Raw genomic sequence first — 12571 nt, 5'->3', positions numbered from 1 at the left:
GTGCTAACCTGAAGAAGTGAGAGGTCCCGTAGTATCTCAATATTATCTGGATCTATTCTCAGCGCATTACGGTAGCACTTAATTGCCTCCCTGTACTCTCTATCTGAACGGTAAAGGAGACCAAATACGTGCCAGCAAACATGACTTTTGACATCATTCTGTGAGAGGACCCAAATATAAGTCTCACATTATTATCAGTTAAATTGACAAATCAATAACATTTTTGGGTAAAAAGAATATCTGAACCTTCACACCCAGCCGTACAAGCTCATAAGCTTCAGATTTGCGGTCCATGCAATTTAATGTCAGCCCTTTCATCGATAAAGTTTCTGCAAATCCATAAGGGAACAAATTCACAACATTAGAAATATGACAATATAAGATGGATGACAATGATACGTACAATATAACAAAATAAGTGAAGATGGACATATTCATGCATAATAGATTGACCAATTAATGAACCTAAAGTAAATGACTGGGAAATAGGAGATATCTACAAAAGCTACAAATCCAAAAGTTCAACTGAAAAAACAAAAAAAAAAGTGTATCTACAAGAAAGAACAATTTCTTCGGTTTCTAGAAGTCATAGAATCCGCTACAAATGTTACAAACATTTCAATAAGTCATAGAATCCGCTTTTGTATAGGGGTGGTATCCCCGATTGTTCGGTACCATTAATAGTATTTCACACTTTCTATTTCACAAAACGAAGAAAGTCATAGAATCCGCTACTATATTACAAACATTTCAATACTACTTCTCTTCACTAGAAATACTGATCCTAACACAATCACATCAAAATCTCAGTACTAACTAGACCTCTTTTATCAGACAACCAGCAGCATCTGCAAGAACTATAATGTCTAGTTCAAAGCCAGATTTTCCAGCATAAATCAAGGTAAAAGTACATATAAAGTGTTTCATGGTATTCTATTCAACTTTAATTTTTGGGTGGGTATTTCTAAACCATCCCCGCCCACTAGAAATTATAACAAGAATATCAACATTTCAAATGCAACAAGTGGAACGTTAATTATTTCAGCACAGAATCTTTCACTAAATGATCTAGGGCTGATTATATAATTATCATATAATAATTAGATAAGGAAACTTTTATTTTAAAACAATTAGAAAAAATGTTACGTAAGGAACATTTCCACATAACACTAATTGTTCTTAAGCTTGTACTATACAGCAGCCAAAATTGTAAGCAAAAAAGATTAGCAACTGCAGGGACAGCAAATTACCCCCATGATCAGGAAACTTTTTCAGTATTGCATCTGCTGCCTTCAGTCCCTTCTTGTACTGCTTAGTTTCATAAGATTTCTGCAATTTGACAAACAGACAATATAGAATCTTACTAGTATCCAGCAATAAACAGTGTTGAAGACAAGTAGATGAATTTTATAATCATTCTAGCATATAGTAATTTTACAAAGTTAATTACAAGACCACAGGTTCAAATAGATAAACCATAAAAGTGCATCCATTTTTAAATATGTCCATTTTCTAGATTACTGATCAGAGAAAGAGGCCAATTTAGTTTAATGGAATATATATGCATAAAAAGTAGCTCAAGAAGCACCTGTTAAGAGAGAATCAAGATGTAGCTACTGATTCATAACTAAGAAATACTTGGGAGGGGAAAAAGCTCTTGAATTATCTTTTGAAATGATATATGTTGTAGAAACAAAGAAAAAGCTCTTGAATTATTCCACGACAGAAATCTGACAAAAGATCTTCCCAGAGCTCAGAGAATTACTAAATCAGGTTTAGCTAAATAAAACAAGGGCAATATGTGAAAATGCGCAAACAACCACATTCTAACAAACTATCCTGGAAAAGACACTACAAACTCTCCGAGAATCCTACACAGAACATCATAGATTATGCATCTGTCAAGTAAAATTATGAAGATTATGCTTCACATTATTGCCACCAAAGAGCACCAGTTAAGAAATGTTATCCAACAATTCCCAGGAAACTGAAGCCATCTTCAAGCACTCCACTTCTTTTCCTAGATCTCATCCCCCTCCATCAGACAAGTGTAGTAAACAGGAATAGAGAGAAATAGGGCAAGTGATCAACTGCTTAAAAATCCTAATTCAGCCGTAATTGCCAGTATGCAGACACTCAAAAACACTAGAATTCATCAAACATTAAATAGAAAATTTCCATTCCGATAATCCATTTGTTCACTGTAACTAAGAAAGAAAATGATGAAATCAAACTATAAGACGAACAAGTTCCACCCATTTCACTCTGGACTCCCAAGTCTTGTCCATTTAACTAACTACAAAATTACGTTTTTCAAAGAAAAAAAAAAAACACTATCTCACAACATTACATGTATCTAGTTAAACCGAACTGAATCCACCAGAAATTGCAAAAGTCGCAGACTGAAATCAATTTTCGAATTAAAATCATCTAAATCGTTATGATTGCACAAAAAAAATTCATCTTCCGGCAATCAAAACCCCAGAAAACTCAACCACTAATATGCTTTAAAGACAAGACCAGTTAAACCAGCACAAATGCTCCAAGCCTCTCTTTCCTCTATCATCAATTAAAGCAACCGAGTAACACATAGAATGACACTCATTAGGGTTTTACAAAGAGGAGAATATTAAACTCTGATCCCATATGATTTATAGTAATCAGCTTAACATCGATACACATGTACATATAGAAAATGAGAGCATAGAGAAAGAATCGGAGCATACTACGATGAGCTTGAAGAGGTTGGCCTCTTTGGGAGGCAGTGAAGCTCCCATTGCTGCCCACGAAGAAAAACAGAAGACGAAAAGCAGAGACTGAAAGGATTCAGAGAAGAGAAAAGCGTGAGATAGAGCTTAAGATAGATGAAGTATGGGGTTTACTTGGAAGACAGAGAGAGAGCGCGAGAGAGAAGAGAGAGTGGTGGCGTTTATCTGCTGCAACCCTACTGTGAAAAAGAAGCAAAATAGAAATTTGAGATTTTTTTTTTTTTTTAATCTTTTTTTGGAAACAAACAAAAACTTTTTCCTCAATAAAAAAATAAATAAAACAAGACAAAAAAAAAAGGAAATATAAAATGTCACGGTGGGCATTTTTGTAATTTTATATGGTTTTGTTCTTATAAGGTGCAATTTTGTTTTATGATAAGTGAGAGAAAATTGAGGGGGTAAAAGAAAAATAAAATAAAATATTCAATATTTTAAGTAAAAATTTATATACATTATTAATTATGTGACATATATCCATAATCAACTATCAATAATATTATAATATTTTAATAATGATACATATGATACAAAATCCATAATTCGATTGCACAAATTTATATAAATTATGTAATGTCTAACATTTTAATTTAATTAATTGTGTAACTCTTATAACCCTACTTAATTTATTTTTTTTACTAGTTGATAATTAATAACATTAAATTTGATGTTATTAGTGTCTCGCAATAATATCAATAAAAACTATATGATATAATATTATTTCCCTTTCTTTCTTTTAGTGTGAGTGAAAACAATATACATGGCACACTTCATTATATTTTAATATTTGTCAAACACTTAATAATTAATAAAAAAAAAATTTAGATATTATAAAATCTAAATTTTTAAATGTTAAAAAATACGTAGAATATAATTTTAAATTTTTAACTATAACTAATCGTTAATTAAATTAATGATAGCATATTGATTTACAGTTAATCACATCAAATGATATTTTATATTTTAATTTTTAATCAAAATTTAATATATATCAAATTATTTGTGGTCGTGTTTTTATAATAATGCATATTCATAAGTTTTAAATTTATATATTATTTATATTTATTGAATATATTAAGAGAGAAAATTTATTGAAGAAGACAAAATTTGCATTTTATTTTTTTATTTATCGTAACTCACAATTTTATGATACTATTTGGAGGTATATTTTTTTTTTCATCTCTATTTACTTATTTGACAAAATTAAGTCCCTATAGATTTTTTTTTGCATCCTTTGTCTTATAAAGATATTTTAAAGTAAATTTATTGCACAATTCTTAAAATTTAATGTTAATTTTAATAATTTATTTTTATAACTACTATATAATGGGTTATATTATATTAAATGTTCTAGCAAATAAAAGTTTATATTTCAGTTTAGATATTTAATAAACAGTTAAAAATATATTAAGACAGTGTAAAAAATTTGAAAAATAGTTTTGAAGGCATGTAAAAATAAATTATAATGTGTTTATAGTTTTCACTATTTTTAACAAATAATTGGCTCTCACTTTATGAGACTTTTATACGTTTTGCTTATTTTAACTAAGATATATCATATACCGTATCTATGATCGATTTACTTTTTATTTCTACATTTTATAATCTAAATTAATTTGTACTATCGAAATTGGTTTAATTAGTATTAGTGCTTAAATTATTCTCTTTAACACCGGAATCTAATATAAATATTAAGACTTAAAAGCTTATGTTAATATTAGTTAATCATTCATGCGAGATAACCATATTTTGTGTAACATTCTCTCCACCTATTTCCTTGTTAAGTTATCAAAATATACTTGCTTTCTTAAATCCTTAATTAACAGTTTAATCAAGCCTAAAATTAGGTTATCTTGACTCACAAATTAAATCTGACATCTTAATTTATTTAAACAATCTAAAGAACCAAAGTTAATTAGCTCACAATACATTAATTAACCCTTAAGATTTTATCTAAAACCCAAAATAATTAGTTAAACATTTTAACTACTTAAATTTGTATTCCAATTTAAGTAGATAATAATAATAATAATAATAATTATATCCTATTTTTGTATAGCTCTTGATCAAAATGTTTAGTTTAATATGTTAAATTTTGGTAATCTCATTAATATCATTAGTTAAACTTTAAGATTAGCAATACAAAATACAATATATATATATTCAATACACAAGATCGGTTAAATTCAATTATTTAATAATAAGAGATTAATGATATTGATTAATAAAATAATTAACTGAACTTCATTTATAAGTATAGAATAATTGATTTACAAAGAGAAAACAACATTTTATAAACAGATTTCATTGCATATACATGCTCTATATCTATTGTATTACAAAGAAAATGGAAGCTATGAATAATTTCAATTTTTATTAAAAAATAATTATCATCTAATAACATTTAAATAAATCATATTAAAAAAATAACACATTTATTTTATTCTACCGTTATCATAAATTTTTAGAACTAGTCGTAATACATAACATGATATTATATCTAATAAATTATGAACTAAGTATTCAGACGACTCTATAAAGTTCGAATTGTATTTCATGACTAATATAGTAAAAGCATATAAGGTAAACATACTTGTTTAATATTAAATTAGATCTCTATATCGTGTTATATATATATATATATATATTATGACTACCATGGAATTAAATCAAGATAACAACTCGTTATCAAGTGCACCTATATAAATAATATAGTATTAACTATATCAATGTTTAATGAGATCAAATGTTTCATATGAATGATATTACTGCAACTAATATATTCAGAATAGAAGTATTAAAATTACATTCATCATTTCACTAGGAGCCTCGTGGATTTCGTTTGTCACATCATTTTATATTAAGAGACATTAATCTTTTGTTCTTTGCAACATAAGGAGCAATTGATATATGCAGACAGACTGAGAGGGCAATAGACTTGTTTTTCCCATAAAAGCTGCAAAATGCAAGTGTTGCCACAAAATCCGAATGAACTAAAATCATACAGAAATTGACAAACCTATCCCGAATCGAAAGAATTACGATCCTTTTAGAATAATAGTGGGTCAGATTCGGATTTTATGAAATTTTTCTTAATCCAATTTGTTGGCATCATAAGACAAACTCAAAAGTAATATCAGAAGAAAAAAAAATATTTCAGGTATTGGTTAAAAAAAACCCACAATAACTTTCATTATCTTCCTTTATTCAAAATAATTATTTCAATCGTTACTAGAAGAAACCAAGTTAATGAGCTACAAATTGAAATCCAGATCAATTTCCTAAATGATTTCCATGAAAAGAGGGTGGTATTACTTAAAGCTGTTTCCAGAGGTAACTTTGTAATCAGTTTCTCTGGTGTTCAAGATAAATTTAATCCATACAGGAGAATTTCAGCAGTGTCCTTGCAAATAAAACACACTACTTGACCTGTGAATGAAGTTACTCGTGCGCAGGAGACTCTTCCTCTCTAAAATGTCTTCTCTGGATCTTCCTTGCGCTTGCCTAAACCCTTTAGACCAGCAGCAAGATTCTGCTCCAAAATCATTTGTAATTTACAAATTTTGACGCCATAGTTTTGTCTGCAATGTTAGTTTCTTCTTCGGTCATTTCAATTGTTTCATCACTGTCATATCCTGCTGCATCCTTGGAGATGGTTTTATTTCTTCCATTGTTTCTGCTTTCATCGGTTTTTGGCTTTTTCTTCCTGGCAGGTGAACCATCACCTAACTTGCTCAGTTCCTCCTTGTATATTTTCTTGCATGCCTTAGCTTGTTTGCAAAGATCTTCCTTCGAGAGTGAGGTTGAATCATTTTTGGTACTCTCAATCCTTACAAGCTCCTCAACTATGCGAGGAATGAAGTTCCACTGCTCCGTTACAAGACAAACATCCTATACAGCAAGGGTGGGAAAAAATTCTTAACTAAATATGAAAGCAAACTAAAGTATAGCAAAATCTTAGCTGGAAACCTTGATTAGAAAGATCTATACTGGAAACCGCAAACAAAAAGTTATTTTTAATCAAGTTGTTTAGATGGCCTCAAAAGTGCATAACTATTGACTTTACACAAAATGAGCTCCAGTTAATTGATACCAGGCGAGGAGCCTGATACAAGAAATTCTAGCCAAGGCTATCAGGGCAGCAAAGTGTCATGTAGCTGTGAACATTACAGGTTTGCAAACTACATACTACGGGAAATAATAGTCGCCTCATTTATTAGGCCACTCAGCTGCTGGAGCATCATTTGCACTAGTCCACTAGATATTAATAGCTATAATTCCTATAAATCAGGAGAGCAAAGAAATCAATTATATAACTACAAAGAGATTTAAAGATACTATCTACACGGAAACTCAAGAAAATTCAAATAACCTCCAGATTGTCCATCATAGAGGTGAACAGAGACACCTTTGCTCCAGATACTAGTGACTTACTGCATGCCAGTTGGCACTTGGATGTTGGAATGGACTAGACAAACATTCTGCACTGTTCCATTTATTTTTTCCAGAAAGGGATCTAAGTCAATCAAAAACATCCATTCACATTTTGAAAAAGCAAATTGCATTACTTCAAGAAAGTTCTACCTGCTTTTGTTCGAGACAATTTATCGCATCTTGCAAACACGTTAAGATCCCTTCTGCCGCTATGTGCTTTATCTGGCTTGGTTCTGGCTGTTAAAATATATGATATATAAATAAGGTTCTAGACCTTCAAAGAACTCAATGAAAAGCTGATAAGTCATGGTATCAAGAAGCTAAATAATCAAAGCATTGGAACACGCTTTGTGAAATGACAAAGCGAACAAATGCCAGTTACCTTCTCCTCTTGACTTTCAAGCCATGAGATAGTTTTATTCAGATCCTCTATAGCCCATTTCTTCATCTCAGGAACGGAAAACCAATCTTTAACAAGATTGGAAGCTCTGCTCTGCTAAAGAGAAGGCAGAAGAGAAAAATGAAGATTAAAATAGTTACGAACTATATAGGAAGAAACTTAAGAATACACAATGTCATGAAGAAAAGAGTTATATCAGTTTGTTCGTGCAAAGAAAATTATAAATAAAGATTACCTTCAAGGATACAACTGTTGACTTTGCTTCTGTTTCTTTATTAACTTGCTTCTGAGATGTTTCAGGAGGGGATCCTTTTTTATCTGCAAGCTCCACATGAATTCAGAACATAGACTCCTTAAACAGTCAAAGTAGTAAAGTATTTATGTCAATATTGACTTGAGACTACTAAAAGTATAATGAAGAAGAAAAGAAAAGGTAATTCAAAGGAACACATTTCTTTAGAAGAAGAAAAAAAAAAATCACTAAAGAGCACCAAAGGCATTCAATCAAATACATGAGGAAAAAAGAGACAGAATTTACAAGTTATTCAAAATGTCAATGTATCTTCCACTTTGAACTGAGTGGATGGTCCTTCAACAAAATCAAACAGTCTGGAAAACCATACATCCCCAACTCTATCAGAAAAATAACAAACATGCTTAAAAGCTCTTTTACTTTTGTTTTCATTCCAAATCAACCCACAAAGTAGTCAGAGAGATAAGATAAGTAAGATATTTTTCTTCCTCTATCATCCAAGATTTCTTGTCATGCCCACATCTTACTGCCACTGACCCAGCCATGACAATTGCACTCTGAGAAGATTCAAAATCATAAACTGCAAACAATATGAGACAGTGTATCTTACAAAAGACGATTATGAGTGCCTAGATTAATGTGATAATCAATAGTGAAGCTTTGCCCACAGGTGGCTTTCCAAGCAACAACAAAGCTATTCTAGAGAAGCATTTTCCTCCAAATCTGTTTGCAAGGAAAAAGCGAAGGAGCAACGGAAGGTTTGCTGACGTGAAGATAGAATGATTTGACAACGAAGACCTTTTTGAACATAGCTTTCAGAGAAGCACGTTGCTGAATTTTTAATGAATATTTACATACAATTGAAAGTGCGAGTAAACTTTCAAAAGTTAATAATTTTTTTTTTTGAGGAAAAAGTTAATAAAGAAATTAAATTTTGAACAATAAATAAACAGAGCCTCCTCAGCTCCTTCCAAACTTTATTTTGTTACTTAATTTCAGAAATTCTTGTAAGATGTATTGAACATATGGTGATAAATTGAATGCATAAAAACAGAAGAAAGTGAAAAGTAGACCAAGTATAAGACAAGGAGACCGGCAAAATAAAATAATAAACAATGCTAACCCCCACCCATCTTCCCCTCAAAAGCTCCTGTCAGCAGAGGAAAAAGTGAAAAAACATTTAGCACAAGATAGAGAAAGCAAGCTTTCATCATTCATCTCACTTCTATACACAGTGCAAATGTAACAAAATTGCAATCTTCATACATGTAAATAAAAATGAAAGAAGGTAAATTTGTCTCTACCATGTAACATAAAATATAAACAATAAGAACACAAATGATATTACCTTCCCCAGTATAATTGGAAATAATGCTTTTCCGCCATGGTTTTCCAGCATGCATTAGGTATTGTTCAATATCAACAAGCTTCTTTTGGGTATAACATTCTGATATCCATTCCTGAGGGAAGGAAAATAAACACCATCAAGTTATATAGAGGGATGATGCAGCAATCATAAGATGACAGTAAACAAGATAGAGAAAGATAATACTAAAACTGTCCCCATATCAATACTAGAACAATATTTTATTACAGGCAGGCCTCCCACAGCAAGTCTTATTAGCACTAGGGGAACATGGAGTTAAGGAAACAATGAAGCTAGCCAGTGAGTGCTAAACATATCCATGAATATGGTACATGATTTATTTACTTATTTCTGATAAGTGCAAAGATCTAGCAGGGCATAACATAAAGAACGAGGTTCCCTTAAACAAAGAAAACTCTTGTAAATAGAAAACAGACAGGAATATGATCAGCAACTCTCCATTATGGTATGACACTTACAGAGAGTCAAGAAACCTCCAGAGTTACAAAATTGATGGTCCTGATTCTTAGAATTCAAATCCAATCCTTGCAATGAATTCATCCACCCTTTCCACCAACCCATCCAACTCAGCCCCACATCCTGAGGGGCCTCCAAAAATTGTTTTAAGAGACATCAGCAGGAAACTGGAGATGCACCACACGCTAAAGGTAGAAAAATGCACTATCCCGTTGATCATTCTCCCAGTTAACCAAGAGGCAAAACCTCATGATATAGTTGAAAAAAGTGAGTCACACACAGCTTTAGATGGCACCATATTAGAGAAAAGCAAGAGGTTATACAAAAGAATCCTCAATGAGTAAGAAGAGGCTACAGTATTTTGTTATGATAAAACCTTTTTGGATCATTGTTTCATAGTGTGTACTAGAAGATATAAAATTTCATCTTTTTCAAATAACCAAACTATAACAAGGACAGATTAAAAAATAACCTCAAGTTGATCCAGTATACACAAGTGAAACAATCAACCTATGGATATTGGAAGAGCAAAATAGCTTCTCACAATGAATACATTTGGAGTCATGGAATGTATAGGTAAAGGAAAAAGGCACTGGACTTGAGCCAGGAGATTGCATGTGAAGTAAATCATTGCGCCAACAATTCAAACAATTGGAAGGGAATCAACAGATTGCATTGGAAGCAATTAATCCTTGCTGAACAGAATATACAATGGACAATTGCCTTTAACTTCAGGAAAAAACAGCGGAAAGATCAACAGAATGAATTATCCACAAACAGGTCATCAGGAAGACCAAAAGGGCTCACTATTTTTTAGAACAATTCATCATTTTAAATTGTGGAATTTTTTCAAATCCTATTAAAAAGGCTAAGACAAGATCCATAGAAATAGAGGAAAAGCAATCAATGAAAGAAGCAAACTAGCTAACTGACCACAATCAGAACCTAACATTAGCATCCTATCAGAGGAAAAAAATTCTAAAATGAGCAGACTTCATTACCAATTGGGAAACCAGTGGGACAGAAAAGGTGGATTAAAGAAAAAACAACAACTAACAATATTGTCCATATTTTATTTTAAAAGAATACCAATACTGTCCACACAATACTTTCTATCCTGCTATATGAACAATCTCAAATAATTTTAATAAAATGGATATTTATCATTTGAAATCAATTCCATATAAGAGCAACAATATATCCAACAAAATAGGCACCTTTGAAACAATTGTTCCACAATCAGTTTGAACTTGCCGGTACTTCGGAGTATTTGGAAAAGCACAAACCAACAGTGTGCAATCTGAACTCCAGTCAGGTTGATACTCAGCTCCCATTTCCAGTGCTTGTGACCGCAACATACTCCTCTCTGGGTTAACAAACCCAGATAGCACAAAAACAACCCCTTCCTACCGGTATGAAATTTGCAATATCATCACTATATCAACTGGAATAAGCCCCAATTTTTTTTTTTAAAAAGAGACATGCATCTTCACAAATCCAACAACAAATTCCATACCATAAGTTTGGAGAATTTTGTGGTACTTGAACAGGAAGCAGCAGACATTTTGCCATGTTCAGCTTCCTTGGACGTTCCATTTCTCCTGTGATCTTCTCCAAGCCTTTCATCTAGTTTGGTCTTCTTCTCTCCTTCATCACTTTCATCATTTTGCTTTTTTCCATGCGATTTACATACCTCCTGTCTTGAACTCATCCATGATGGAAGATTTGGCTTCTGGGTCTTATTAGCACCACTACCTGGGCTAGTCTTTGAATCAGACATGTCAAAAGTCTCAGGAAATTCAAGACTTTTACCCAAGACCTATTTCGAGGATGGATGAATCACCATCCAGAATATACTGTTCTGATTAACATGAAATGGAATTTAAATAAACTCATTTACAGATACCTCCTATTGCAAACTTGTAATGTAATAATATGAGACTACAATAAATATTTTATTTAAAAAAATATATGAGACTACAACAAGGCATATTACAAGGAGCAAAATAAAATATGAAGCGTCATAACCTTAAATAAGGTCGATTGAATGATATGCAAAAAGAAGCCAAATTCTTGGTTGTTAATTGGCATTCTCTGATGAAGAATCATGGACAGAAGAAATCCTATTCAAGACCCATTCCAAGTCCATAGAGGCATTAGTGTTATAAAAAACAAGCTTATGGGGGAAAAATGGTAAATGAGATCAAAAGAACGTAAAGCATTTTTTTTTTTAAATTTTCAATTGCTACTAGTCTCTCTTGTTGTTATGAGTCAAGAATTTACTGCATAGTAAATATAACAAAAGATTTAAAGACACCCAACACCTAGAAATATCAACAATAGGCTAAAACAAAACTACCCATTCGTCACAAAAATTCAGGGAAGCTTTTTGCTTACTTAAAAAAAAACATAACATTCGATATTGGAGCAGAGAAAGTGAATCGTAATGGCGGAGGAATTAATAGGAACTAAACTCGCATAATAGCGAATTCTCTGTATCTAGTTGTGAGTTTTAGCACTACCAAAGCAAGCTGAAGCAGCTGATGGCCCCATTATACTATTGCTTTCTCCAATTCCATTTCCATTTAAGGACATGCATGTGAAGCAACAATAGTAATAGAATCATAGAGATTGAAAATAAATAAATTGGGGGATTTACCTGTTCTTTCCGCTGCCTCAGTTGTTTAGAATTTGGATTTACAAGTTCCTTCAATTGACGGAGGGTTTACAATTTGATTTGAAGGAGAAGGAACAATTTCCTCAGTAAGTTTTCTTTTGCTTTTTTCAAGTAATTAAAGTTTTAAATCAACTACACTGGAATTGTTCGGCTCTTATGTTGGCCCCGCAGGCGGTTCCTTGAACATTAAGTCGATTAA

At 31.8% G+C, this 12571-nt stretch overlaps 2 protein-coding genes across 12 annotated transcripts in view; both read right to left on the bottom strand.

Annotated features, from left to right (window-relative positions):
- The window catches only part of EMB2753 (tetratricopeptide repeat (TPR)-containing protein), a 40228-nt gene extending 37268 nt beyond the window's left edge, over positions 1-2960 (bottom strand). For both annotated transcript variants that reach the window (XM_088221010.1, XM_088221011.1), the window contains exons 1-4: positions 2727-2960; positions 1251-1329; positions 247-329; positions 9-158 (exon numbers count right to left, since the gene is read on the bottom strand). In XM_088221010.1, the coding sequence (XP_088077136.1) occupies positions 9-158; positions 247-329; positions 1251-1329; positions 2727-2777 (363 nt within the window). In that variant the 5' untranslated portion in view covers positions 2778-2960. The remainder of the gene's footprint in view (positions 1-8; positions 159-246; positions 330-1250; positions 1330-2726) is intronic.
- A 2972-nt stretch (positions 2961-5932) lies between these two features.
- Positions 5933-12512, bottom strand: ATXRCC1 (BRCT domain-containing DNA repair protein). Of its 10 annotated transcripts, none has more exons than XR_015819472.1 (9): positions 12355-12512; positions 11212-11556; positions 10913-11101; positions 9201-9312; positions 7835-7917; positions 7582-7695; positions 7350-7436; positions 7138-7251; positions 6511-6656 (listed from the first exon to the last, which is right to left on the bottom strand). XR_015819472.1 is itself a non-coding variant. In XM_088221009.1 (9 exons), the coding sequence occupies exons 2-8, from the start codon at positions 11473-11475 to the stop codon at positions 7234-7236; spliced, it is 867 nt and encodes a 288-aa protein (XP_088077135.1). In that variant the 5' UTR covers positions 11476-11556; positions 12355-12512; the 3' UTR covers positions 6511-6656; positions 7200-7233. The 10 variants fall into 10 exon arrangements, 7 of the variants coding, with proteins under 7 accessions (XP_088077129.1, XP_088077132.1, XP_088077130.1 ...); XR_015819470.1 differs by having other exon boundaries at positions 7138-7246; XM_088221009.1 differs by having other exon boundaries at positions 7200-7251.
- Between the last annotated feature and the right edge of the window lie 59 nt (positions 12513-12571).

The sequence above is a fragment of the Carica papaya genome, chromosome 5 (assembly GCF_054855325.1).
Source record: "Carica papaya isolate Zhongbai chromosome 5, ASM5485532v1, whole genome shotgun sequence".
Taxonomy (NCBI): domain Eukaryota; kingdom Viridiplantae; phylum Streptophyta; class Magnoliopsida; order Brassicales; family Caricaceae; genus Carica; species Carica papaya.
This window is presented reverse-complemented; position numbering and strand designations above follow the sequence as displayed.